The sequence below is a fragment of the Drosophila bipectinata genome, chromosome 2R (genome assembly GCF_030179905.1).
Source record: "Drosophila bipectinata strain 14024-0381.07 chromosome 2R, DbipHiC1v2, whole genome shotgun sequence".
Classification (NCBI taxonomy): Eukaryota; Metazoa; Arthropoda; class Insecta; order Diptera; family Drosophilidae; genus Drosophila; species Drosophila bipectinata.
In genome coordinates, this window is record NC_091737.1 from 14,553,703 (window position 1) to 14,580,748 (window position 27,046).

At 42.4% G+C, this 27,046-nt stretch overlaps 2 protein-coding genes and 3 non-coding genes across 14 annotated transcripts; 2 read left to right on the plus strand and 3 right to left on the minus strand.

Moving 5' to 3' along the window:
- The first annotated feature begins 80 nt into the window (after positions 1-80).
- On the plus strand, positions 81-26,284 carry hts (adducin 1-like protein hts). 10 transcript variants are annotated; one of them, XM_017250451.3, is made up of 14 exons: positions 81-190; positions 1,171-1,380; positions 5,133-5,182; positions 11,685-11,809; positions 11,911-12,394; positions 12,459-13,170; positions 13,229-13,352; positions 14,312-14,422; positions 14,491-14,785; positions 14,853-14,933; positions 14,993-15,064; positions 16,828-16,896; positions 24,124-24,191; positions 24,326-26,284. In XM_017250451.3, exons 4-14 carry the CDS (start codon positions 11,714-11,716, stop codon positions 24,431-24,433), a joined length of 2,220 nt encoding a protein of 739 aa, XP_017105940.1. In that variant the 5' UTR covers positions 81-190; positions 1,171-1,380; positions 5,133-5,182; positions 11,685-11,713; the 3' UTR covers positions 24,434-26,284. The 10 variants fall into 10 exon arrangements, with proteins under 10 accessions (XP_017105940.1, XP_070134397.1, XP_017105942.1 ...); XM_070278296.1 differs by having other exon boundaries at positions 24,124-24,190; positions 24,319-26,284; XM_017250453.3 differs by lacking the exon at positions 16,828-16,896.
- On the minus strand, positions 7,661-7,733 carry TRNAV-AAC (transfer RNA valine (anticodon AAC)). Its single transcript has one exon. It is a non-coding gene; the product is annotated as a tRNA-Val (tRNA).
- On the minus strand, positions 8,073-8,145 carry TRNAV-AAC (transfer RNA valine (anticodon AAC)). The gene has a single exon. It is a non-coding gene; the product is annotated as a tRNA-Val (tRNA).
- Positions 8,485-8,566, minus strand: TRNAS-CGA (transfer RNA serine (anticodon CGA)). Its single transcript has one exon. It is a non-coding gene; the product is annotated as a tRNA-Ser (tRNA).
- A 104-nt stretch (positions 26,285-26,388) lies between the features above and the next one.
- On the plus strand, positions 26,389-26,943 carry cer (crammer). Its single transcript, XM_017250457.3, has 2 exons — positions 26,389-26,547; positions 26,607-26,943. The coding sequence occupies exons 1-2, from the start codon at positions 26,509-26,511 to the stop codon at positions 26,790-26,792; spliced, it is 225 nt and encodes a 74-aa protein (XP_017105946.1). The 5' UTR covers positions 26,389-26,508; the 3' UTR covers positions 26,793-26,943.
- The last annotated feature ends 103 nt before the right edge of the window (positions 26,944-27,046 follow it).

Consider the following 27,046-nt stretch of genomic DNA (forward strand, 5'->3'; position numbering starts at 1 on the left):
TTTTCTTTTTCTTTAACAGAGCCTTAACAGAGACTTTGATCGAGTTGGCAGCACCGTACCGCCATCTTGCTCTTTCGCTGTTAAACAGTACTGGTTACACTCCGCCACTCTGCAACACTGTCATATTTTCGACCATCCGAACCGCACATCACGCGCATCGAATTTTCGTGTAATTCAGCATTTACTAATTGTAAGCAGCGGTTTTGTTTAATCCCCGGCCGAGTCAATTGGCGCCTAAATAAGTGACTATTAAAATCGAATAAATTATCTGAAAAAAAATAAACCGAGAGGACTCAGTGAAAGAGGACGCATCGATTTTTTCACGGCATTGCCGGTGACGGGACGCCGTCTATACACATACACACGAAATGTGTACATGTTGCGGCCCCTGTATTTGTATAAATAATATGACATAATCGACGTGTGCGGCTTAATTGACATAGTTTTTGTGCGATGAATACCTAAAAGTGCCAAGCAAGCTTCCAAAGAAGCGTATTTGTGGTCAGAGGGGCAGACAGGACTTGCACCGCTATTTTTTTTCCATCCGCTTTGCTCCAAATATTCGGTCTTCCCAACTCTCTCTCTCTCTATCTCACACACACCAACACCAATATTTGGGCGTTGCAGGATGGTGTCCCTCTCTCCCATAATTCTCCCAATAGCCAGACTACAATAAAAAATTAACCTATAAAATACGATTAGTAATAGCTTATTAAAAAAGATAGAAAAGATTTAGAAAAACTGCGGATTTGTTTTAATCATTTCCCCCAATAGCTGCACCCACTTGACGTTGCCTAACACTGCCCGCCCGCCTTCTGGTGCGGCTCTCCATTCGTCTCATCGGGCTGTTTCGGGCTTTCCTCGTCGAGTTGTCAAAGTGCGCTGTTCGTCGGACGATTCGTTTATATTCCCAGTTCGTATTTAATTTTAATACAAATATTTACAGTTAATTGCAATAGTGCGGTGCAATGAATAGTGCCTACGAGCGGCGCCATCTTTAAACTTTAAGATATATTTACCGTTAGGAGAGCATTTACCGTTATTTGATCAGTGCGGTGCAGTGCTTATTGTTTTGGGTTCAGGAAGAGCCCAATTTATACAAATTTTAACTCAGCCCCAATAAAAAGTTAAATTTATTAAATTCTCTCTCCCTCCCCCTCTTTGATATAGTCCCTGTGGCATATGTGTGTTTGTACGAATATATGAAATAGCAGCCGAAAAAGCAAAGTGCGAGAGCGAGGAAATATATTGAAAACGCGTGCGTTCCCCCTCTAACGAATAAGTGAGTGTGCCACCGTTGTATTTGTGACCCCGTGTGCCTGTGTCGAAGCAACTGGAGGATCCCAAGATATCAACAGAGGAGCAAGGATAAGCATACCGGTGAGACTTCCCATCGAAATATCCCCCCCCGCCCCCGAATTATTTAATTACGAGTTCGAAATCCCGCCGGACCGTGCAATAATTTTGTAGTGTTATGATGAGCGGTGACGCCATCTTTTGTGTGCTTCTCTAATAAGTGTTGTTTTTTTTTTTTTGGGTTTGGTCAAGCACACGCAACACCAGTGCCAGTGCCAGTGGCAGTGTGTGTGTGAGTGTGTGTCTATTTTGTTGTTATGCTTTGAGCTTGATGTTCTTCTACTCTCTTTCTTTCAGTCCCTCCACTCTCTTTTTGGGTGGGTGCGTGTGCTTTTCCTTTTCCAAATGAATCATGTATCTTTCTCACGGCTCCCTATAATTCTATGACTTTCTATGCGCTTGTCGGTTGTCAGATTATAGAAATACAAAATATACAGTTGCACGTCATGAGGCTTTCCGGTTCTCCCATCTTCCAGCTTTTATCAGCAATTTGTTTCCCTTGCGAAACGTGTGTCTAATGCACACTGGGCTGTCGCTAATAAATTGCATCTCTGATTTCTGCAGTTTGTAGCTCCGACAACGGTTGTGACCCACTTTTTCCCCACCAAGTCGGAGGCAAGTAAATAGCGAAAAGCAGCAGCAACAAGTGATAAACAGATTTGTAAATATTGGAAACTTGTTTGTGCGATTTGTCAGTTCAGCGACTGACTTGCGAAAGTGAGTTCTTTTTCGAGGGGTCTACCTGTACTGTCTACACAATCTTATCGGAAGGGTCTCTCTTGTTACGTTTCTTGTTAGATTGCCGTCTCAGATACAAGTACATTCTTGTAATAACAGCATTGGAAGGTTAAAGGATTTTATACAATTTTCTTGAATATTTCCCCTATTTTTGGTATTTTTTTTATATCTCAATCAAAAATTCCATTATGTATGCTTTTTAATCGCCTGATAAACTTTAGCTACCTTTTGTGTGCCACATGACGTCATTTCGTAGACACACACACATACCTAGCTTATATAAAAAGAAAACACAAAAAAAAAAAAAATGAAAATTTGCTCTTTTTGTTTGCTGGCTTTTGTTGCTAATTCGAATTTGCTCACAAACACACGTAAACCTGCGAATTCATTGCTTATGCTTCTTCTGCCTGCCTCCTCCATTCTCGCCCCTTATCACTCTTCCCGCGCTCCCATTCGCAAATTAGACCTGACGCGTTCGTTCATGTTTTCAATTGGTTTCATTTTTTTTTTCGGTTGCACCCTTCCAGCTGCATCGGGAGGTTTACATTTTATTTGTATCTGTAGATAGATATTGAAAAGGTTGATTCAGTTGTTTACTGCCTTCTTCCGTAATCCATAAAACAAAAAAAAATGTGACAAAAAAAGAGTGAGACTGTGTGTAGTTAGTATATTTTCACCTCGCTCTTTCATTCCAGCCGCAGGAAGTGCATAGTTAACTGTAAACAATTGTTGGGGAACCTACCTACACATAGCCTGGAAATGTTTGCATGGAAATGAGTCGGAAATTCGAATTTGTGACCCAACGAACGATGACACATAAACAATAACAGCAAGAAAGCAAACAACAGTGTATAGAAAGAGGAGAAATGGGAATCCAATGATAAGTAATGCACTTCAAGTAAAAGAAATGACTTTCCAGCTCTCAGTCAGGCGTGTCTCTCGCGACCCGACAATGATTTTTGATTGGAAATTGTTTACTGAAGCGTGCACCTCAGCTGCCGCTTATCTAATTTCCCACTGACGTCACTTCACCGGTGATTAATTGATTTCGAGAATCGTTGGTTGGAATTAAGCTGCATAATTGTGACGTTTGCTTTGATTAATGGAGCTTATCACTTTTAATGTCTCTCTGCAAAAGAGTCTGGCAACCCTGCAGCTTGCCACCAAAAACAAATTTGTCTAAAAGCGACTGGCGGCAGCAGCGCAGCCCCCAAAAGCCAAACAAAAAACGTAAAAAGTAAACTCAGACTTGCCCCAAAGCGTGGCGGGAATACGGGAATAAATAAAAGAGGCGTACGTGCCAAGCTTCAAAACAGGGACACACAAGCGAGATTAAAAAAAAAAAAAGAGGAGAAATAAAAAAGAGATGTTGCTGTTGGCTGGCTGCAGCTCATCAATAAAACAGCAGCAACAACAACAACAATAAACCAGAAACAGAGACAGCCAGAGAACCCAGAGGGGGAACGGGATGGAGCTTGATGAGAGGACGTTGGGAAGACAGGGCAGGCGAGAGACAAGCAATAACAAATGTACAGTTGCAGAAGCAGCATCAAGCAACAAAAACAACAACAAGCTGTTGCAACACAACATAAATCTTGAAAGAAAATAAGACAAGAAGATGAAGGTAGAGGAGAAGCTTTGGTAACCCTAGGTCTGAATTTTTAAGAGATTATTACTTTAGAGTATTACTTTGTCTATCCATCTTTGTAAAGAAATCTTCATTTAAAGTGCATCCACTGATGGTACATTGTTGTATCTTTTAAATGTCGAGATACAACCCGTAGAATGTGGATAATTATACCGAAAATGATGTTGGGGAAGCCAAGTCGGGGAAGAATGTCGACAATGTCTATAACGAATGGAGTTGTGAGGCTGCATTTCTTTCGCCGCTGCGCTTGAACTTCAATTGAACATCGGTCTGTTTCTGTCTCTTTCTCTCGGAAAGTGATTGAAAGCCCCGTAATTACGGTCCAATTCGACTGATCCAAAAATTTAAATTGGAATTTGGGCTAATTTCGTTCTCGCTGCGGTTGTGTGGGCGTGGGAAACGTCAACTACTCTCCGATTCCTCTTCCTCTTAAATTGCCAAATTAAAACAATTTGTTGTAATTAATGTAAATGGCATAGAATTAAATATAATTTGACCGACAAGTGGTTACTATTTAAATCCAATAGGTAGAATCTCTTGGCTCAGATGGTTAACCTACTTGGCTGGGCAATACAAAAAAATTCAGGTTTTCAAGAAACTCTTTCATTGTGGCATTACCGAACACGAGTGCAACCATGAGGCACTCATAAAAAGACCATCATCATTATGGTCATCATATAACAATAGAGCGAGAGTAGCTTAACGTGTTGCTGCATAAATGAATTCATAATGCAAAAAAAAATGTATATTTTTTTGTTAATAAAAAAAGAGAGGTGTTGTAGCACACGAAAGAGGCGGCTTACATAATCGCAGGCCCTAAATAGATTTGTAAATCAAAACCAGAAGCGCAGAAATTGCAATTCAAATTTTGAAAAACATTTAGAGCGCATTTATTGGGTAATTATGAAAAAGAAATTGTGCGTGGAAAGTATATAGAAGAAAAGTGTTTTACAATTTTAATTTAAACTCATAGTTGAAGAGTTAAAAATTAAATTATTTAATTAGACTTGCGTCGTATTAGGTCTATCTGTGTGTCTGGTATCTGGGCAGAGCGCAGTATAATATAACGACTAGTACTGAATACTTGAAAAGCCCGCTAACTAAAAATATTCGCGTGACATCATCGAACTGAGACGCCCGCGTCGGCGTCGACGTATCAGACAGCCTCAGCATCGGAATCGGCATCTCAATAAAATAACTCTCCTCTCTGGGTTGGAAAATGTGTTTTTGCTTTGAAAAGGGAAATTTTTTTTTTGAGAAAATTGCTCTTCTCTTTTTTTTTTCTCTCTATTTAAATATTTACTCTGCATACCAGACCATTGAACTCCCCTTTCCCCCACTTACCATTTAATGTTTAATAATGAAACGTTGTACTTTTATTTCATTACAGGCACATCATACAATAAAGTATTATAATCACGCAGAAAATACAATTTTAAGGTGAGTCTTGGATCGCTCTCTCAAACCCCAACACGCCCATCCATCAAGTGCCGTGCAAACAAATATAAATATTTCTTTACTTTTATTATCTGACGGCATGGTACATATTTGCATTTAATATTTGCAACGATCGGGGGGAGGGAGCTTTATTGGAGAGGCACTTGTTTGCTGAGGAGATGAGGAAACCACACCTTTTCAACTTTGAACTTTTATGCTTACGCCATACTTGAGCGAATAATTGTATTCCGGGTTGTGTTTGCCAAACTAATTGAGAACTAATCGAGGCCACGACCATCAAAGGTAGAGTAAGGCACTCAACCGGAGATTTTTGTCATCTGTTTTTTAAGCTATTTAATCGGCTGTTGTTTATTATGCATAATTTCATAATAAACTAAAGATGATATCATAGGGACTGTCTGGGTTGTCGATAGGTGTCATGTTATGGCTCTCACTTTTTGTTGAATCTTATCGGTGGATAGTGTGTTGTATCTGTTACATGCCACGCATAACTTCACCTCTAATTCAATTAAGCATGACCTTTGTTTTTTATTTTTTTCGCAATCCACATCTCTCTCGCCTTCAGTCTCCGCTTCAGTTGAAATTAAATTAAAAGCCACTTAAGCGTTGAGTCTGCTTGGCGCTCTGCTCTCCACTGATGTGGCTATATGTATGTGGTCATGTTATATATCTCTCTATATATGAGTGTAGTTCATAAATTCTGATTTACCCCCGTCGGCCATGGTAGACTGGATTTCAACAAACATTGAAGCTCTGGGCAATAAAAGGGAGCCATAAACGAAGTGACGGCCCAGAAATTCCACGACTTGTGAAGATTGGTTCGCATCGAGTTCATCTAGCACTTTCATAAATGGGTCATTGAACCACACAGCCACTCATGCAGACTCTGTTCCAACTTATGGAACCATCATCTATAAAGAGCGAGTCCATTACTTCCATCTCGTCCATCACAACCCTTCAATAACTAAACCGGAACTGCAGGACAATTAAAACCCAATTTAGTGCCGAAAACACATACATACTTGTATCAAGATCCAGTTACTGTTGCTAGGGACCATCGATTATCCTGCAACTTAAACTATTCTTAGACACGCACAGTGCCACACGTCGACTGTCGCGAGTCGGGGTCACCAGGGTTCATACCAACAACCACCCTCCTGCCTTCTAGATTCTGAAGGTACAAGTGAAAGCCCTCTCCCCCCCGCGTAGGAAATACCTGTCCTCTGACACGCCCAATATATTTGGTTGGTGACCGACGACCGACCGGCATTTTCATTACCATCGTGGGTTGCCAAGCCGGCGGCGCCATAAAATGACAGAATGGTGGCGCCACGGCGAGAGTATGCCGGCCGGAGAAATGTTTCCACGCGACTCGTAAAAATATCCTTGGAGTGGGTGGCTGGGGGTGGTTGTGTAGCTTGTGTTTATGTTTGCGTTTTGAGTTAATGACAGGAAGTGACGTCATTTGTAGCGAGGGATGAAGTTTTATTTCCTCGATTCCGAGTGATTGGAGTGGGAGGCATCAAGCTCCTGGGTGCGACAATGTCCTGGATGATGTCATACTCCACAAATATGATTATGTTATCCACTGGGCGGGGAATATCTTAATTTAGTTTAAAAATCCCATTTTATTGGAAAATGTTTTCTAATTAAAGATATTCCACCATTCATTGAATAAAATTTATGAATTATTTGGGAATAGACGTCACCCAATGGCCGGGCCAGATTTCAAGTTTATTTGGCAATTTTACAAAGCTATTTTTTATTTTTCCCTGGCCGTTGGCCAAGTGAGTCAAAGACACAGCCATATAAATATATATTTTGTTGGTCGCCACAGAAGATTACATCAAGGGCACAAAACACCACAAAAGCGATTGTTTATTTTGAGTCGCAAATCATTTTCCTTTCGTTCGGCGGACCACTTGTTGTTGTCACTTAACTTTAACAAAAAAGAATCAATTTTTATGCACTTGGTGGTCTGCCTCACAAACACAATGGGCGTTGGCGCCGCCAAGTGGCGTGGCTGGCCCGCTTTGATGAGATTTATGAGAAGATTTTGTAATTCAAGCCACGCGACTCACACGCGACTTTCGGTAGCAACCAGCAGCAGCAGCGCGGGTCCAGAAGAGAAGTAAAATGAAGCAAAAACCAGACACTCTGGCAGCTTGTTAGCAAAACAAACAAAATTAGCAGCATAGCCAGAGAGGTAGCAGACAGAAAAGCCTCACCGCTAGACGCGATGGTGGTACTGGTACTGCTACTGCTACCTTATTAAGACATTCCACACACGACCGAAGAGGCCCAAAAACGTAAAGAGAGACGACCTTAAAGAAAATATATTCAAAAAGCCAGAGTAGATTCATTTTTCATAACTTAATGGTTATTTAAAATTAAGAAAAAAGAAAGTAAAATGTTTCTAAATTAAAAAAAAATAAAAAATATAAAAAAGTTATTTTGACCTGTTTCCGCCCGGGATCGAACCGGGGGCCTTCTGCGTGTTAGGCAGATGTGATAACCGCTACACCACGGAAACAGCTGGAAGCAGGCCAGCCAAATGGTCAGTAGATTGTTCACTAGACTGAAAAGCAAAACAAAGCATAAGGGGAAAAAAGAAATTATAAGCTAAGTTAAAATTATTTTTAACCACACTAATTAATTATTTAGCTGATGCGTTAATTAATATTTTAGTTAAATTTAAAGCTATGTATGGCAAGCCTATTTGAATTTCTTCAGGGTACAAAGTTTGATTTAATTCCTCAAATTACTTTAACCATTTAAAATTAATAGGGTAAATATAAAATAAAAGTAAAGTAAAAAAAGAAATAAATAAAAATAAACATAAAATAAAGAAAAGTAAAAAAATTATACGACATGTTTCCGCCCGGGATCGAACCGGGGGCCTTCTGCGTGTTAGGCAGATGTGATAACCGCTACACCACGGAAACAGTTGAGGGGAGCGCAGCCAAAAGCCTAACAGTTTTCGGGTGACAATCGAAATAGGCAAAGGAAACTATTTTTAACAAAAAGGTTATTTTCATTAGTTATTTAATTTAAACGAGAACTAAAGTATAATATATTTATTCATGCCTCAGCTATTTTATCCTGCAGCAAGAGCCGAACAAACTAATCAAAAATTTCTTCATGAAGTTTTTCCGCATAGACAGTGTTAGCTAGATGTTAATATTAAAGGCTTATTTTATTTTTTTCTTAAAATATAAATAAATAAAAAAAATTAAAACTTAAATAAAATAAAAATTTTGAATAAGAAAAAAAATTCAACTTATCGCAGCCGGTAGGATTCGAACCTACGCTCCCAGAGGGAATCTGATTTCGAGTCAGACGCCTTAACCACTCGGCCACGACTGCTTGTGAATGAAGCCGGTCCAAAGTGAAATAAGGCAGCTAGCAGACTGAGGACCGACACCAGCAACCCTCTTGTTTGTTCTTAGGCTGATATTGAAAAAAATCGGGGCATGGTGTGGCGGGCGAGACACTCTACTCTGTGGGACTGGCAAACATTGCCAGTTTCCTCTGACCGTGTCTCGCAGATAAAATCGTATATATTTTCACGCCGTGCGAGTTGTCCAGTGATCCACAGCGTCGAACATATACAACAATATTTATTTAGATTTAAGGCCGGCTTTTTTACAGTTTTTCATTTTAAAGTTCTCTTTTCAAGGCGGTGACAGCTACAAATTATCATTATTTACACTTGACGGTCCAGGCTTTGGTTTATTGCACTCGTTTTTCTTGCTAGATGGATTTTAAGCCATATGGGACTTGATTTTTTTTACTTTGTTCATTTTTTGTGGTTTAAATGGTCGCTCCATATGATCATCATCGTCGTCAGATCTGGGCATGTGCCCCACTGACTGACTGACTGGATATGTGAGTGACTTGTTGCATTATTAATACTGAATGAAATCATTTTGTGACCGACCGACCTCTTACATCTCCCACTTGAGGCGATGGGACAGCTGTCGTCGGGGCTGTGCTCGATGGAGTGGAAGATTACGTAAGATTTCTTCCGTTGAGCGATAATTGAATACTTTGGAAATTTAATTAACGCCAGCATATGTGTGAAAGCTCTGTAGAGGGGGAGGTCAATTGCTCGAGTTGCTAATTTGGGTTTTTATAAAATATTATGTAGCTCTTATCAAGAACGAAACTTGTCTAGTTATCATGAAGTATCTATTCTATTAACCTCATGTTGCCAGCCTTGCCGTCGCTTGTTCTAGCCATAGTCTATAGTCTATGTTAGGTTCTGCCGGTTTTGGCGCCGGCACACTTTACCCCATTGAAAGACATGGGTGTGTCCGGGCCAAAAACAAGTGTGAGGTAATTGCATAATGTCAACAACAGCCAGAGGCGACGCTGTGGCGTTTGCTGCGCCTAAATCTAATTGTGGTCTTCCGCCCAGAAAGGCCACAGGAATAGAAAATGAAAATTTTATAAATATATAGAAGAGGGTTCTTTGCCATTACCAAAGTTCAATAAACCATCAAATATTCAGGCCTGTAATCAACTTTTTGGCTTGACACTGTTGTCTAAACTGGGCAACCAGTTTGGCTAAAAAAAATGCAGGTTTCTAGAATTTGTAGAGCTTGTAGAGCTTACGATGCGTGAGAAACCCAAAAAGATTTATTTTATTTTCTTTCAACAACCTACGCCTTTTTGGAACTCCCAACTCCATTTTGGAGGAGTCTCAGTCTGATTCAACCTACGCTGTGGAAACACTGTTTGTCTCGTTAAGTTTTTTATTCAAAAACACCCACGCACTCACTCCTCCGACTCGTCTGCATTTGTTGAGACTCCTTTTATTTTTCGTAGTCACTTAAAAAGCGTTTATTCAGCATTATTCTGTTTGATTTCAACCCAAAACCTATACAGACTTCCACCGTCGCCCACGCACCGCCATCTGATAGTTGTGAGAGTGTGGTGGCTGGCTGGTGTTTGTCAGCAAAGTTCAATTACCTGTAGTGTACTGCAAAAATATGCGGCACGCGTTGCTTCCCATACGTCATAATTAGCAACAGCAGCGAATTAGGCCTTTGGAGGTGCACTTTTGCTGGCAATTGTATTGTATACCCTTTCAGGGGGTATTCCTACTTCATATTCTTGATTAGGATCACATTCCGAGTTGGTATATGCTTGTCCGTGTGTCCGCGGACACCATTTTTCGGTCATAATTATTTAAATCTTAAAGGCATGTACTTCAAACTTGGCTCAAGTACAAAGGCCTTAACTTTAATGTTTCTGAAGATAGAATTTCTTTTAAAATCATATTCTACCATCGACCAACTATATCTGATATCTGCAAGGGTATATAAGCCTCGGCTTTGCTTATTAGCTCTTTTTTCTTGTTTTTCCCTTTTATTTAGCAAATAAGCCGACTACAAAAGCCACCGCACACCTCCCACCGCCCACCTTCCACCACCCCACCTCCTCTTTTAGTTTCTCATTGCAATTTCCTTTCCGAATTGGCATATTTATGTAGAAATTTGTGCTTTTAATTGGGAAGAAAGAAAGAGAACTAAAGAATTGCTTGCTTGCCTTGCCACTCAGTGGGTGTATGTGGAAGAAATCGGGGTCAGCATAATGCACATTAATTATGGTTTATGGCTGTTTCGAGTGTGTCATCTCTCGTAAGTGTAGAAATGCGAGTCTTAACAGTCTTTTTTGGGGTTTCAGTTACATTTTTGGCTGAGCCATGGAATTCTTTTTCGATTTGTTATCTCAGCCGCGACATAATTTTTATTGCAATTTCGATTCTGTTTACCAGAAATTGAAGGTTAATATTCGTGGTATCGAGAACACCACACCACGCCTATTTTTGTTTATTTATTTATCGAGTCTTTTGGCTTCTCTTGCGATCCAAATCGAAAGGCATTAATTTTTGGGGGTTTTTTTTCGTAAAAAGCCAAATGGATCTTAAAATAGTTTTCAGCGATTCCGTTTCGGTTGCTTTCTCTGCTGTCTCTTTGGCACGTGGGGGTTGGGGTGGTGGTTTTGGGGGAAAATATACAGTTGGGATGCAGTGGAAATGCGTTTTCCCCCTCGATTTGGGGGCTTTATTTTAGCCAAAATTAGAAATTAACTAAAGTATGCAGAGGGGCACTCTCTCCACCCCCTTCCACTGCTTCTCCACCTTTTTCCCTTTCCTCCCCTCCCGTCTTTGAAAAAAAAAAACAATTTTCTTTTGACATTCACAGTGAAGCCTGTCAGAGTTTGCCGCTCTCCGCTCTGAGTGGCTCTCTCTGTGAGAGTGTCTCGCCCTCAACGGCACTTGGGTGGTTGCATTGCATTCTCTTTTCCGCTCTCTTTCGCTCTCTTGCGCTCTCGAGTGTTGGGCTGTGCCACCCCCTTTTCTGTGCGCGCTGCCCTGCACTTTTTAAGGTCAGTCGAAAATTTTCCAGCTGAGCGTAAAGTTGAAGAAACTAAAACACTTTTCCTAAAACGGTTTTTTCTTCTTCCATTTTTGCAGCATTTTTAACAAAAAAAAAGGAATAAATCATGACTGAAGTCGAGCAACCGCCACAAAATGGCATAGATCCCACTGCCGGCGAGGAAGACGACAGCAGCAAAGCCCGTCCCGCGGATATTGAACAGGTAAGTAGTGCGTCTGCACCACCCAACCAACCAACCTTACCACACCACCAGTGGTAGCACCACCATTTCACCCCAAAAATATTATTTTTTTTGTTTTTCAGGATATGCGCGAAATGGAACGCCGCAAGCGTGTGGAGGCCATCATGGGCTCCAAACTCTTCCGCGAAGAACTGGAACGGATTGTGGACTCGGCCCGTGATGGCGGTTCCGGTGCCAGCGGCATCCTCCAGCAGCTATCGGACATTGTCGGTGTACCGGTGACACGGGTGGGCAGTGTCTTCAAGAGCAGCAGCTGCATGGTGCCCATTAACGATATACGCGGCGTTGAGTCCATGGGATACGCCAAGGGGGAGAAGATACTTCGGTGCAAGCTGGCCGCCACATTCCGTCTGCTCGATCTGTACGGCTGGACCCAAGGTCTGGGGGCACTCATCAGCGCCCGGCTAAAGGTCGACCAGGAGTACTTCCTGGTGAATCCCTACGGACTGCTTTATCACGAGATCACTGCCTCGGCGCTAAACAAGGTGGATATGCAGGGACAGATTGTAGAGCAGGGCACCACCAACTTCGGCGTCAACAAGAGTCGTGAGTGCTATACACCCCCCTCATCCATTTACTCCAATTCACAGGATATATTCTTGTTTTGCAGACTTTGTCCTCCACTCTGTGGTGCATGCTGCCCGTCCCGACATCCGGTGCGCCATTTACATCGGTGCCAGTCCTGTGGTGGCTATCTCATCGCTGAAATCCGGTCTTCTGCCGCTGACCAAGGACGCCTGTGTGCTGGGCGAGGTCACCACCCACGCCTACACTGGCCTGTTCGACGAGGAGGAACGCAATCGTCTGGTTCGCAGCCTCGGTCCCAACTCCAAGGTCATGCTCCTGGCCAACCACGGTGCCCTGTGCTGTGGCGAGACCATCGAGGAGGCCTTCTTTGCCGCCAGCCACATTGTCCAGGCCTGCGAGACGCAGCTGAAGCTGTTGCCGGTGGGTGTGGACAACCTGGTGCTGATTCCCGAGGAGTCGCGCAAGGCCATATACGAGCAGTCGCGCCGACCGCCAGAGGACCTGGAAAAGAAGTTCGCCGCCGTCACGGCCGGTGAGGATGGTGCCGCCACCGAGAAGGATGCCGGCGAAGCTGCAGTGCCCAAGATCGGCAGCCCGCCCAAGTGGCGTGTTGGTGGAGCTGACTTTGAGGCTCTGATGCGGATGCTGGACAATGCCGGCTACCGCACAGGCTACATCTACCGGCATCCGCTGATCAAATCCGACCCACCCAAGCCCAAAAACGACGTGGAACTGCCGCCTGCTGTTTCATCGCTGGGCTACCTCCTGGAGGAAGAGGACCTCATTCGTCAGGGGTAAAATACTAAACTATAACTATTATAGATCTTGTAATAATACCAATTATTCGTGTAGCATCTGGAAGAAGGGAGATCTGCGCAAGGGAGGAGACCGCAGCCGATGGCTCAACTCGCCGAATGTTTACCAAAAGGTCGAGGTGCTGGAGACCGGTACTCCGGATCCCAAGAAGATAACAAAGGTAGAGATCATAACATTTGAAGATAAGAAGCAAACCACTACCACCAGCCTTAAGGAGATTGAGGGAAAATAGTTGAAATAGTCCTCAACACTGTCCTCACACATTCCACTTGCTAATCCCATCTATAAGATTATTTCCACTTATGTAGTTAGCGCTCAGTTTCAGTTCGAACCCCAGCTACTAAAATGCTACTCGTATTAGTGATTAAGTAAACCCATATATTTATACAATTTTCAATATATATATAGATTTTGAAGTCATGCTAAACCTAAACCAAATTTATTTTATCTGCTTTGCGAGCAAGCAAATCAACACTGTAATGTGCATTAATCAAATAAATGTGTAAACGATTTAAAAAAACAAAAATAAACTTTAGTTTTGGATAGATGATTTTGTGCCTTCTTATAGGAAGTTTTTTTTTTAGGAAAACAATGCAAAGAAAGAGAAAGAAATTTGCCATTTTCCAATGTGCTAATCGCTACTCGACCACTCGAATGCATCTTGAATATTATTTATTTCATTTCTCATCTTGAAACTTATTATTTTTCATTCATGGACTTTTTCTTTGCATGTTTTTAATGGTTATTTTCTGTTAATTTCCTATCGTGATTGTTTTTTCATTGTTTTTTAAAGGCACAAAATCATTTATGCTTGTTATTTTTTAGTTTTTATGTTTATTTGATCATTGTCTTCAATAGATACTAAGTCAGTGTAATTATAAAGAAATAGCTTGCAATGGAATGCTAATTAATAACATCCTGTATAACCTTAAATATTAAGAATCTAAAAGAGAAGGTTAATTGTTTTAAAACCTCCTACCTTAATAAGAATATTGAAAAAAAAAAAAAACTAAACAAACCCCCACATTAAAAACAAATTTCTTTCTCTTTCTTTTTATATTTGCATTGCCCCCTCGATCCCTCATAATATCCCACAAACCCCATTATATAAACATAAAGTGGGTGGCTGAGGGTTCACCGACCCACTCAACGCCAGTGAGGATAGAAGATCCACTCCAGTTTGTGCCTGCCGGAACTAATACGAGAGAGTTCAAGCGGGTCCAGCAACAAGTCAGTATATAACTCCATTATCTCCCCAGAAAGTCACTAAAAAAGAGAGTCTTATTTTGGAAAAACAGATCAAGGACAATCGCCGGGCGGATAAGATCTCCGCAGGACCACAGTCGCACATCCTGGAGGGCGTCACATGGGACGAGGCCAGCCGACTGAAGGACGCGACGGTCTCCCAGGCCGGGGATCATGTGGTGATGATGGGTGCTGCCTCCAAGGGAATCATTCAGCGAGGATTCCAGCACAATGCCACTGTCTACAAGGCTCCGTATGCCAAAAATCCATTCGATAATGTTACGGACGATGAACTCAATGAGTATAAGCGTACGGTGGAACGCAAAAAGAAATCTATCCATGGTGAATGTAAGTTTTTCTTAAAAAAAATAATATATTTTTATGGAATCTAACAGATACATTTCATATTTTCCAGATACCGACACAGACTTTTCAGAATCGGAAGCTGTCCTGCAGGCGGGGGCAAAGAAATACCCTCAAAGCGAACCAGAGACAGGTATGAAGAGGTCAAAGCTTATATTAAAAGAATTTTAATATATTTCTCTATAATTTTAGAGCACCAAGTCATTGAGATCCAAACACAACAAGCGCCAGTACCACGACAGGCAGAAGTCGTTCTGAGCGATGGTAAGTCCGTCTATGTAAAGTGTTCGCCACTGTCCTTGGTTCTGTTTTAAATATTATTATTTTAAAATTATCACGCACACACACAACAATCCATTTATATTACCCATATCCAAGAGTTATGTCAATATGTCCTATATCCGATATTCAATCCAATGACATTGTTTTTTGTTAAATGATTTTGTTTTTTCCCATTTTGTCATCCCGTTTGATGCATTTTATCGTTTTTATTATCCTATTTCTAGTTATTATTAACCAAAGAGGTCTTGAAATTATTGCTATTACATTTTATTAAGTATTTATTGAGTAGTTTTATGAATCGAAATTATTTATTAGAAGTATTATTTGGTATAATTTGTTGATTCGATATCTAACATTTTTAATCCTTTTTTCGTTTATTTTATTTGCTGAAATTCCGCATTTATTTTTAAAAACAACACACATACGACCCGAACCCCGAACCAACTACACACATTTCTGAATCGAACTGTAGTCAATAAAAAGATACTTATAGCACTTGATACCGTTACGACATCCTTCTTGTAGAAGGACCTTCTCCAAAGCAATTTTTCAATTATAGTTTTCCCCCACATTCCCCGATTCATTTTTTTTTTTGAAAAATATTCAAATATTATCCTAAATCCTTTATCCTGAATACTTCCAAGGAACCAACTGTTGTACGGCGTGTATCAAATGATTTTTATTTACAACAAAATACAACAAACAGCACTACCAACAGACAACAACCATTGATTTTAGTAGAAAAGCTGCAGTTTCAGTTTATATATATTTTTGGTTTTATATTCCTGATTTTTTAGTTTCCCGAATCTGGCAAATTGTAAATCAAAATTTTTACCCACTTCTATTATATCGCTTAGGAAAAAAAACCCAAAACCAAATAAATTGGCAGCTAAATAATTAAATAAATGCACAAATAAAAGTAAAAGAATGGCTAGAATTTTAAAACGAAGTGTGTGTAGGTTCCTAATGAAATAAAATTAAAAAAAATAAATGTAAAATAAACAAAAAAAAAAAAAAACCAGCAACCAACAAGAAGAAGCAACCGAAGCTCCCAACAGAACACAAAATTCTACTCCTTCTACCACTACTACTACATACTACCTTTTCTACTACTACTACTACTACTACTACTGCGGCTGCTGCGCTCTAACAACAAACCTAAAAAATAAAAAATTATATAAAATAATAAGAAGTTTAAAAAAGAATACACTTTTGAGTTGGAGGTGAGTGCAGCCCCAAAGGTTTAGTGTGTAGTTAAAAAAAACATTTGAAAAAATAAAGAAAAAGATGAAAAATCATGATAATAGTTTATAGAACAGTTCAGCATAACATAAACATAAACATATACATTCTGCACACTAAACCCCATTCAAATGTCATTGCGGAATGCTAATTAGCTATTAGCCGTCTCACATAATCCGCTCTTAGCCAAGCAGCCTGCTGTTAACTCTATTTTTTTTTGGATTTATTCCACATCTTGTTATGATTTTTTGTAACTGCAGCTATTTTTTGTTGGTTGCTTCCTCAGTTGCCGCCTAGCCAGCCAGCTAAGCTATAGTTTCTAAAAACTAACCCCCGATCTATGTCTCTATCAAGCATGCTTTCTCAAAACTAAACCAAACTCATTACACACTTTAGGTCTGTTCCTAGCTTAAGGCACTGATTTATGTACTATATGTCTCGCGTTATCGCACCTCTGATGCTGAAATATGATTTTATAATTTCATTTCTCGATACTATTTTAGCCACTCTTAGTTTTATAAACGGCGAACGCTCTCACACAGCCACAAATCGCAAGCCGCCAACCGGCCGAGGTAAACAATATGACCCGATATGACCCTTCAATTTACTCAGGCTAAACGCCCCCAATGTATATATCTTAATCCTCGTTATTTGGTGTATTATAACCCCCATAGTGTAAAGATTCCATGGATATTTATATGCAAACCATATATACTATATAACCCCCTTATAACCCACAAAGACCATGGCCAAATGTTGTTGCACAAAGACTAAACCTTAGCTATATATTTTGGGTAACATTTAGGAATAACTTCATAAAAGATGGGTATCATTATCATTATGGATTCTAGGGAGTATGGTTAAGTCTTTCATCAATTTTCAGATAGATATTTAGAGAGTTACCACCTTGATACGAAAACCCAATGGATTCTTAATTTTCAGATATAATAGGTCTATGGAAACCATTTCCACTACGTATCGCCCTTATGTATGTATTTATTTCGAGAGCCGCACTACAGAATGATGCTGGCTCGGGACTTTCCTTAGATATTCCGACAAATACTTACTCATTGTTTCTTTGAATCCTCTTTCCATCCTCGATCCTAAGACAATGATGCCGAAGAGTCTCAGATAGATGAACAGGACAAGGAGAACCAGCATCGTGGCCGGCGTGGCAGCAGCAAGAGCCGCAAGGATCTGTTGCCGTTGCTGACCGAGGCCTCGAATATGCCGCAGGATCACTTGTATTCGTACGTGTATGGAGCGGCTGGATCCTGGGGCCAGTGCCTCCAACCGCAGGTGTGTTCGGCGTTGCTCCGGGCTCTGCACAGCGAGCAACTGGGTTACCTGGCCAGCTGTTATCAGGGCGGGGCAGGGACCTCGAATGCTGCCACTTCGAGCAGTGGCACCATAACCACCACGCACACCACTGCCACTGGATCGTCGGCAGCTTCGCGGCGTCCCCTGCGGCAAGCAAATCAAAACCAACAACCCCCTCCATATCGCACGGGATCCCACTTTGGATTCATGTCACCGCGCCAGTTGCCGCGCACCGAGCACAAGCACTTGCCATCGTCGGAGCGGGATCGGCAGGGCTATCGTCCCATGCAGCGGGCCATCAGCTACGAGGAGATCTTTGCCTCCCCGCGCTACGAGCACCTCTGCCAGTTCTGTTTCGAGCAGCTGCTGCGTCTCAAGCCCGAGCTGCAGAGGATTGGCGGAGGCACCGGTGCCAGCAGCTGTGAGGAAGACTTCACCAGCATCGAGAGCAGCAATGCCATGACACCGACACAGCTGCCCAAACAGCTGCCTCCGGTACCGGAGCTGGCCGACGACGACTATGATTACAGCGATATGCTCCAACGTCCGAGCATCCATCAGGATGCCAGTACCCAGACTGGGTGCCCGACCGCTAGTGCCTCCGCCACAAACTTCCTTAACCAAATCGAGCGTTTCAACTTCTCGGAGGAATCAACGAATGTGGGCTATATACCCAATCTGGTCAACAGCGAGATGAGCATCTTTGGTCTGGAGGCATCCAGTGCTGGAGCAAGTGCCACTAGTGCTGCTCCTCCGAGAATCTACCACCCGAATGGGGGTGACATCACCGAGGTTTGGGGCTTTGGGCGCTGGCAGGAAGCTCTGGGTGCCCAAATGATTCAAAGCGGCCACCAGCCGCTGACTGAGCACCGCCTGACTTTGGAGATCACCGAAAACTTTGAGACTCACCAGATGGACCTAGGTCCTGGAGCGGAGTCTCTTGAACGGCAACTGATGACGCGGGAAGAGCGGCAGCGTCGCAAGTTCGAGTTCGAGGAGTTGTGGCAGGATCATGTAGAATACTACACTGGCAAGGAGGAAATGCTGCAGGAGGAGGCTGCGGAAACTGTGGACTTCTTGGGGCACACAGTACAACTTTGCTTGGGCGGGAACAGGCAGAGGACTTATACCTTCCCAGCCCAGGACTGGAACCGTGATCAGGAATCGGAGGAAGAAAACGAGGAGCAGCCGGCAAAGGCTCCTCCCAACGATGATACACTGACCGATCCCACCGATGAGTTGCCCGGCATTCTGGAAAGCTTCGAAAAGAGCCTCACTGTAGCCGGCGAGAATCTGGAGAAGCTGGTGGCCACCACCAAGCAGTTACAGACCTTAAACGTCCAGACATCCAGCAGCTCCTTGGGGGATAGGCCTTTGGCGGATATTGGTAATCTTTTCCCCTCCAGTAGTTTGGAGAACATCCCGGAAGTCTCTGACCAGGCATCCGTATTGGAGGAGGAACTGGAAGAAGAATTCGCCGAACCGGCAAACCCCAGCATGAGCAGCAATGGGGATGAGTTTGGTGAAGAGATTACCCGAAGCCTGGACCCCGAGGAGGAGGAGAAGCGTGACGACGAAAAGCCCGTGTCTCCAGATACACCAGAGGTGGGGGAACCAAGTGCCAAGGAGAAGGAAGTGGCCGACGAAAAGGACATAGATGAAAATGAACTGAAGGAGCAGCAGGACTTGGATGGCCAGTTCCATGAGTTGGCTGGGGAAGTCGGCTTGTTTACTCCCTTGGAACGAGAGATTCTGCAGCGCATCGAGACCGATAGGCTGGACGATGCTGAGCCCATTTTTGGGAAGATAGACCACACCATCCGCAACAAGCTGACTCCGAAAAAGTTGCAGGACATGGTCAGCGAGGAGATCTTCCGCACGTGCACCTATGTCTACACCAGTTCTCCCGCCGCAATCATGCGGCCACCAGGAGACACTCCATCGACTCCCAGTGGCTCTTCGTTGTCGGCCCACAACATTAGCGCTCCTTGCAGCTCGACAGCCCATACTCACCTGGTCATACGGCCCACACCGAGAATGTCGCGGTCCTGGGCAGAGGTTGAAGACGGGGACCATCAGGATGGGAAGCCGCAGGTGCAGATGGATGAGGAGCAGGGTCTCCTGGAACGGGCCGTGTCCTCCACAACATTTGTCTGCCGGCCGAGTGCGCGCCGCAAGCGAAACTTCATCCAGGAGAACATTCGCAATGCCTGCCGACCGCGTGCGGCATCCGGATCAGTACAGAAGCCAAGGGGCAACGTGACCATTGGCGCCCTGTCTGCCCGCCCCAGTCCGACGACGGTTTGTGCCTTCCAGTGCGGCCAGCGGGATAGTGGCGCCCGTCTGTGGGTTTCCCTGCCCACTAGCCCATCTCGTTCTCGCTCCGGCACAAAGCGCGGCACCACTGCCAGTCCCACTCGGGCGTTGTACAACGTCCGACGAAGTCCCACTTCGCCCTATCCTAAGCGCCGCAAACCCTTGGTTCTGTTGCCGCCCTTGCGTGGCGCAGATCTGGCCAAGAAGCCGTCCAATGGCTTTGAGCCCAGTTCGTCCAGCTTATCCCTCCATGAATCGATGTTGACCAGCACTTTCTTTGTGCCAAGTAATGGACAAGCGGATGACCATCAAGCCTCCATCCACACCTTTCCCATCGAAGATCTGAATGAGGAGGAGCAGGAGGAACAGGATGAGAAAGTTGACCAAGATGAGCAAGAGGATCAGGAGGATCCTGCTAACAACAGTCAGGCCGATTCCTCGTCGGCGGTAGACAAGGCCAATGGCACAACTAGTACCATGTACTACAGTGCCAACAGCACCACGGAGGACGGAGAGCATTCACAGCCAAGCGAAGATGGGGAGGATCTTGAGGAGCTGGGTTTCCGGCTCATAAACAGTGAAGAAAATCCCGAAGGAGAAACCTTCTTGGAGGTGGCTACTTCTAACAGCGGTGAGGATGAAAATACCTCCCACAAGTCAGAGGAGGAGGCACAAATGGAGAAGAACTCCTTGCCCGAAAATGACATTGAATCGACCATAACGAACTTGTTCTCCGGGGAGTCTCAGATTCCATCGCAGTCTGAAAATAGCGAAGTAGAGAATTCCAGCGAGGCTATCGACAATGGGGAGACATCTACATCTCCACCAGAAGTCTCTGAAGAGCAAGGAATGACTGACGAAGAGCCAATATCTTCAGAAGATCAAGTAAATGGATTTGAACCTACACCTGAAACTAAGGAACTACTGGAGGATGAGCAATCACGTCTTGAAGGTGGATTCCAATCGAAAATGTCCAAGTCGTCAGGGTCATCTGATAAACCAGAGAACACCGATGCTGATGATGACTCGGTTCGCTCGAGCTTCTCCTTGAACAAGGCCCGTGAATTGAATCCGATACTATCCGAACACAGCTACCTCCTTGATGCTGTCAGCAGTGACGACGATAAGGCTGAAGAGAAGGTTATCAAGGTGACCAAGTCGGAAACAAATATGGCCAAGGGTGACGACCAACCGAGCACCTCTAAGGCATCTGACGAACGTAAGAGTGGTGGAGCAGAAGCCATCCCCAAGCCGCCGGCCTCTCCTTCATACTTCTCCATGGGCCAGGAGGATGAAGATGTAGTTGTCCTAGAAACCAAGTGCACCGTCGTGGGCCAGCAGATGTTTGTGCGGGAGGTGGGAGTGAAGGATGATGAGCAGGCTACCCAATCGAATGGTTGGATCAAGATCGAGGGAATGATGGGGGATGATGATGATTATGAGGGTCAAGAACCCCATTCAGGTAGCCAGGAGATAGATGAGGAGATAGAACCCACTGAAGAAGATTGAGGAACTTGCTAAATCATACATCAATTTTTTTTTTTCTTAAATATTCTTACATTTATATCATTAAATATTATCATATAGTTTTAAACACTGCTTGGCATGAATTCAGGTGTTATTTGACTTTATAATACTTTTTTTTTTTGGTTCTGTATGACATTCCTTATATACCATATTATTCACATTCATTTATTTGTTTTATATATTATATATTACTTTAAAAATTTATTCAAATTACTAACCAAAACTAGTATTTGGTGAAAGATGTATTTAAACTATGTTTTCAGGTTAAAATAAATTTAAATTATTAGTGGATTTAGATAGTAAGTTACTTTAGAATATCCCGATGTTGTATTTTTGTGAGCAGAGGTCCTCCAATGTTAAGTGTTTCTATGTCATCCTGATAGACCGTGAGTGATAGCTCCGACTTGTCCACAAAATATGTAAACATACTCACCATCTCACCACCACCACACACATTCCCGCCCTGCCCCTTTAATGATCACTTTCAGTGCAACTCTCATACCTGGCCCAGAAGTATGCCTTCCTGTACTCCCCTGGGCGCTACCTGGATGCCTGTACGCGCCAGGGGCCAATGGAACAGGAGGTGTTTGTGATACACAAAGTGGATACGGTGACCAAGCACAACTATCCGCCCCTCAATGGTCCTGTGGTGGATACTGTAGACATGTCCACGTCGGGAATAGACATCACTGGCGGTGGGAGGGTGGTCAGTAGCACTCCGATCAGATACCAACGGGCCACAGAATCGATGCCGGGACTCGAGACGAGCTTCTCCTCTGCTCCGCCGTACAGGAACAGCTCCCATTTCGGATTCATCTGCCCACTGACGACCGAGCCCAGTATTCCCCTTCATCCGGGCCACCAGTCAATCTGGAGGACAGTGGCCGAGCAGCGCGAAAAGGTCGTGTCCTTCATAAATCTTGCCACACTGAGTATGGAGAATCGCAAGTTGCTCAGTGTGATGTCGGCTGGCACGACACCACCCCGGTTCCAATCCCAATCGGAGCAGTCCCAGTCGGAATCCCAGAACCCGTCCTTTATCTCCGAGAAGCACATACAACTGGAGCCAAAGTCACCGAAGCGGAAGCTAAAGCAGCGGGAACTCAGCATGGTGTCCAGCAGTGGGCGCAGCTTGGACGAGTCCCTGGAGGAAATGGAGTCCATGCTAAGTGCCCTGACATTGAAGAATTCTTCGCGGAACATGGCAGTTCCATCGGATTCTGCCCTCTACCGTAGTTACACCTTCTTGCCCAACAACCACGACTTGCCCGAGGGCAGTGGCCAGACGAATAGGGACCGCCCGGAGGCCGAGCAGGAGCCGATGTTTGCCGACAGCGGCCTGGGTGATTCTTCGGGCAGGCGCCAGCGACTGGCCACCACCAGCAACGAGTCATCCACGCAGGAGGCCGAGGCCTACAGCTCGGGAAAGCATGTAAAGCTGACGCTCAGCAGCTCCCCCACCCTGACGTCCTCACCGTCGACCATCGAGATATTGATTAACGTAACGCTGCGGAATGCCGAGGGCGTGACCACCGAGGTGCCCAGCCACGAGCAGGAGTTCCGGGCCAAGCTGGAAAGAGTAATCGATGAAGAGATCAACTACATTGGGCAAAATCTGGCCTTTCAACGCCGCCGGGCGGAGTTGATTGAGGAGGGTCAGACCTCGACACGGGCTCCCCTTGCCACGCCCTCATCGTCGCCCCCCACATCCACGTCATCGGTGGTGCAGCGCAGCAACTCGGCACCGGCACTGTGCCACACCTACAGCTATGTGGCCCTACCCGAGGCCGATATGCTGAAGAAGCAGTCAGAGTCGCCGATGTCGCCGGAAGGGGAGCACCTGAAAATGCTGCTGGGCAGCTTGGAGAAGGAGCTGGAGCGTCTGCTGAACAGCGTGGTGAAGGCCTGGACGCTGCACAACAAGGCCATCATCCATGAGTGCCGGGCACGAATCTCCCAGATGAAGGAGGGATTCATCCACTCTTAGATGCCATTCTTTGAAAATTAATTAAAATTTTTTCAAGATTCCAGTTATTAACATAATTAGTGTTAAATATTTTTAAAGACGCGATTTTTTTTCTAATATAAGATGGAATATTTGATTAAGAAACCCCACCAAGGCTCGAATGAAACATAACCTTTGTAAACCTCAATTTTTTGTGAATTTGTTAAGATTTTTTTTTGTCAAATCTATAATTTTGTTTAACCTTTTTTTATAATTAAAATATACTGTATATCCACTTCATTATATTATCGCAAAACATTATTTTTTAAAGCACTTTTATGTAAAAAACAAATCAAGGTAATAATTTTACATTTCTCATATATGTTTGTGATCTGTGCATGTCTGCTTGCTTACTAATCTTAACTGCCGGTGATATGTTGCATGCCCCTTATACCCCGAACTCCATTTGTGTAATACATAATCGTACCACCCAGATACATTTAATACATATACATGTTTTAGTTAGATTCTAATTTGTGTTTGAATTTGTGCGTGTCTCTAAAAGAGGTGATAGATACAAAATTTAATAAATACACCCCCCATGTGAGCGTCCACTGAGTTAAATTTGTAGGAAAACTAAATTATTATATATAAGTGCAATAAACCTAACTAACAAGTATTCCCTTTCTAGGTGAAAACGTACAAAACGGTGACCATTCGGAGGCCCACTTGAGCACCTTCTCCCAGAGCAGTAAAGAGGTAAGTAGATCCAATGGAACTTCACAGCCGACCGACCCCCACTCATCATTATCATTGGAATATAACCACATTTTGCTGATTACTAACCCAAGCGCAAACGATATTCTCACTGCAAATTTCTATTACGGTTCCAGGATGTCTCCACGGACGGATCACCCAAGAAAGACAAGAAGAAGAAGAAGGGCCTGCGCACACCTTCGTTTTTGAAAAAGAAGAAGGAGAAGAAGAAGACCGAGGCCTAAGCTGGATAGTAGATGACAGAAGAAGGAGGACACCCTTCCATAAGGGGTAGCAGGCAGTTATTCTGATACCGAGGATGGGCACCACACGACAATGATACCACGATTAAAGCAAATATTAAAGCAGAGAAGAATTATTTAAGCGGACGATGGGGAAGGAGTGATTGTATGAAAGCATATACATATGTAGAGAGGCAACAAAGCAACAAATGAGCAGCTAGAATCGATTAGGAAGACGCAACTGAGAGGGGGATAACCCCTGGATTCGCATTCACCCGATATACCTATCTATTATAATATAATTCTAATTTTTAATTTATACAATGGCCCCAACAATTTGTATATGGAAAGCCGAGAGTTGTATCTCTCAGATTGACACGCAATATCCAACACATCGCTCTGTTCTATTCAAGAATCAAAGCAAGCAAAAAAACTCTTCTAGATGTATTAGCCTTAAAAAAAAGAAAGCTACGTAAACACATTACATAGTAAAACATACAAAAACAACAAGCAAACAAACAACAACAACAAACTGATCAGACGTAAAGGATATACATATGTATATCCCCCAGATAACTATGTGCTACACTGACAAAATATTAAAAACAAACTCTTGTCTTTAGTGGACATTATTTCGTGGTACCTACATGCGTATGTACACGTATTAAATAATACTTAAATGCAATATTTTTTATAAATCCAATAAAATCGATGACAAAAAATAAAAACAAAACGAAATTGATATTCTTTGCATGTGTGTGTGTTTGTCAAATTGCTTTTTAACGGTCTTGTTCCGGTTTTCATTTTCAAAAATGCATTTTTCGAAAACAACTGGAACAGGGTTGTATGTTTTGTGTTTTTAATTGTTTTGTTTTTACAAATTCCGACAAGAAACAGGCACACCTTGCACATAAAAACGATTTAATAAAATATGTATACTTGCAGAAATTGTATTAGTTTTTTTTAAAAAATGAATAATTATATATTTTTATGTACGTAAAACTGTTTATACATACATATACATATATATATATATATATTTATAAAAACCCAATAAATTATGATACAAATTCAAATCCAAAACAACACAAACACGTATAAGCATATTATGCGATTAATGAGAGGAAAGCAGAAACACATCCACAGATAAGACGATGGAATATATAGTATTTCGCAATATTTAAATTTCAGCATTTCTTTTGTAAGTAGATGTGCTTGATTTTTAATCGCTATAACATTAAACATATTTGAATGAACGATAACGAACACTGCAAGATACAAACATATATGACTGCCATAGCATGTAAAATTTTAAGGCACAACTTAATCGCATTTAAATTTCAAATTAACCTCATTAAACTAAAAATCCTTCAAATCATTAAAGCCACTTAAATCAAATGTTTCTGCTTTTCCCGCCACCCACAATCCCACACCAACTTATACAAAACTCTGTAATACATGCATTGATGAGCCTTAAAAAAAATATAATAAAAAATACGTCAAACAATTACGATAATTATATAAAAATTAAAATTAAACTGATTATTTGCGCAACGACAGAAGCTTATTTCTAACAACATTTTTGCGTCATCAAAGCAAAAAGTTTGTATAATTTTGTCCTTAGATTAACCTTAGAAATTTGTCAATATTCTCATTCTCTGTGCAAATAATAAAAAACGAAAATCTTTTGAAAAGCAAACGAAAAGCCGAAAAGTTGTTTCTTGAACTTCGTTTAGATTGTAAGTCAAACGCATATAAATATATATATATTTAAATTGGTATTATAAAAATTATACACGACACACGAAGGAAAAAACGCAGAATTAATAAACACTTGGAAATTGTACAAAATCATTGATATGTTTATTTAAAAAATGGATTTTTTTTAAATTCAAATCTTTATAGCTGGTTGGACCTGTTGTTTTGCATAAATTTTCGCTAGATGGCAACCCTGAACATCTGTTCTCCATTTCTTTGTTTCATTTATTATTTTGTGACTCAGTCCCGTATAAAATCAGTGATAAAACCTTCAGTATTGAAACAAAATTTAGTCATTTTCTGGAAACAAACGTGCCAACATGTCTCTTGTAACTGATGAGGAGTGGGCCGAGTATAAGGTTTGCAAATTAAGATAAGTCTATTTGCATTTTGCTCTACGACGCAATAATGTTTGCAGGCAAAGTTCAACAAGAACTATGAGGCTGAGGAGGACCTTAATCGCCGTGGATTATACGAAAAGGCTAAAGCTAGAATCGAGGAACACAATCGTAGATTCGAAAAGGGAGAGGTGACATTTAAAATGGCAATCAATCATTTGGCTGACCTCACACCTGAGGAGTTTGGTCAACGTTGTGGAAAATAAGCAATCTCATCCAGAGAATCTCAAATAATGTATTTCGTAAAGTCAAAGTAATCGTTCTCTCTTATTTTAATTATAAATATGCATTTAAAAACAAAAAGTTTTGTACCCACCCACAAAAATAAACAATAAATCAGCTGTTGTGGATAAGAAAGTGATTGTAGTCTTTGTTCAATCTGGGCACACCTTCAAGGTAAACAGTTCAGGTTCATTGAATCATTTCCCAGTTCCTTAACCCTCAAGTGCCCAAGATCGTT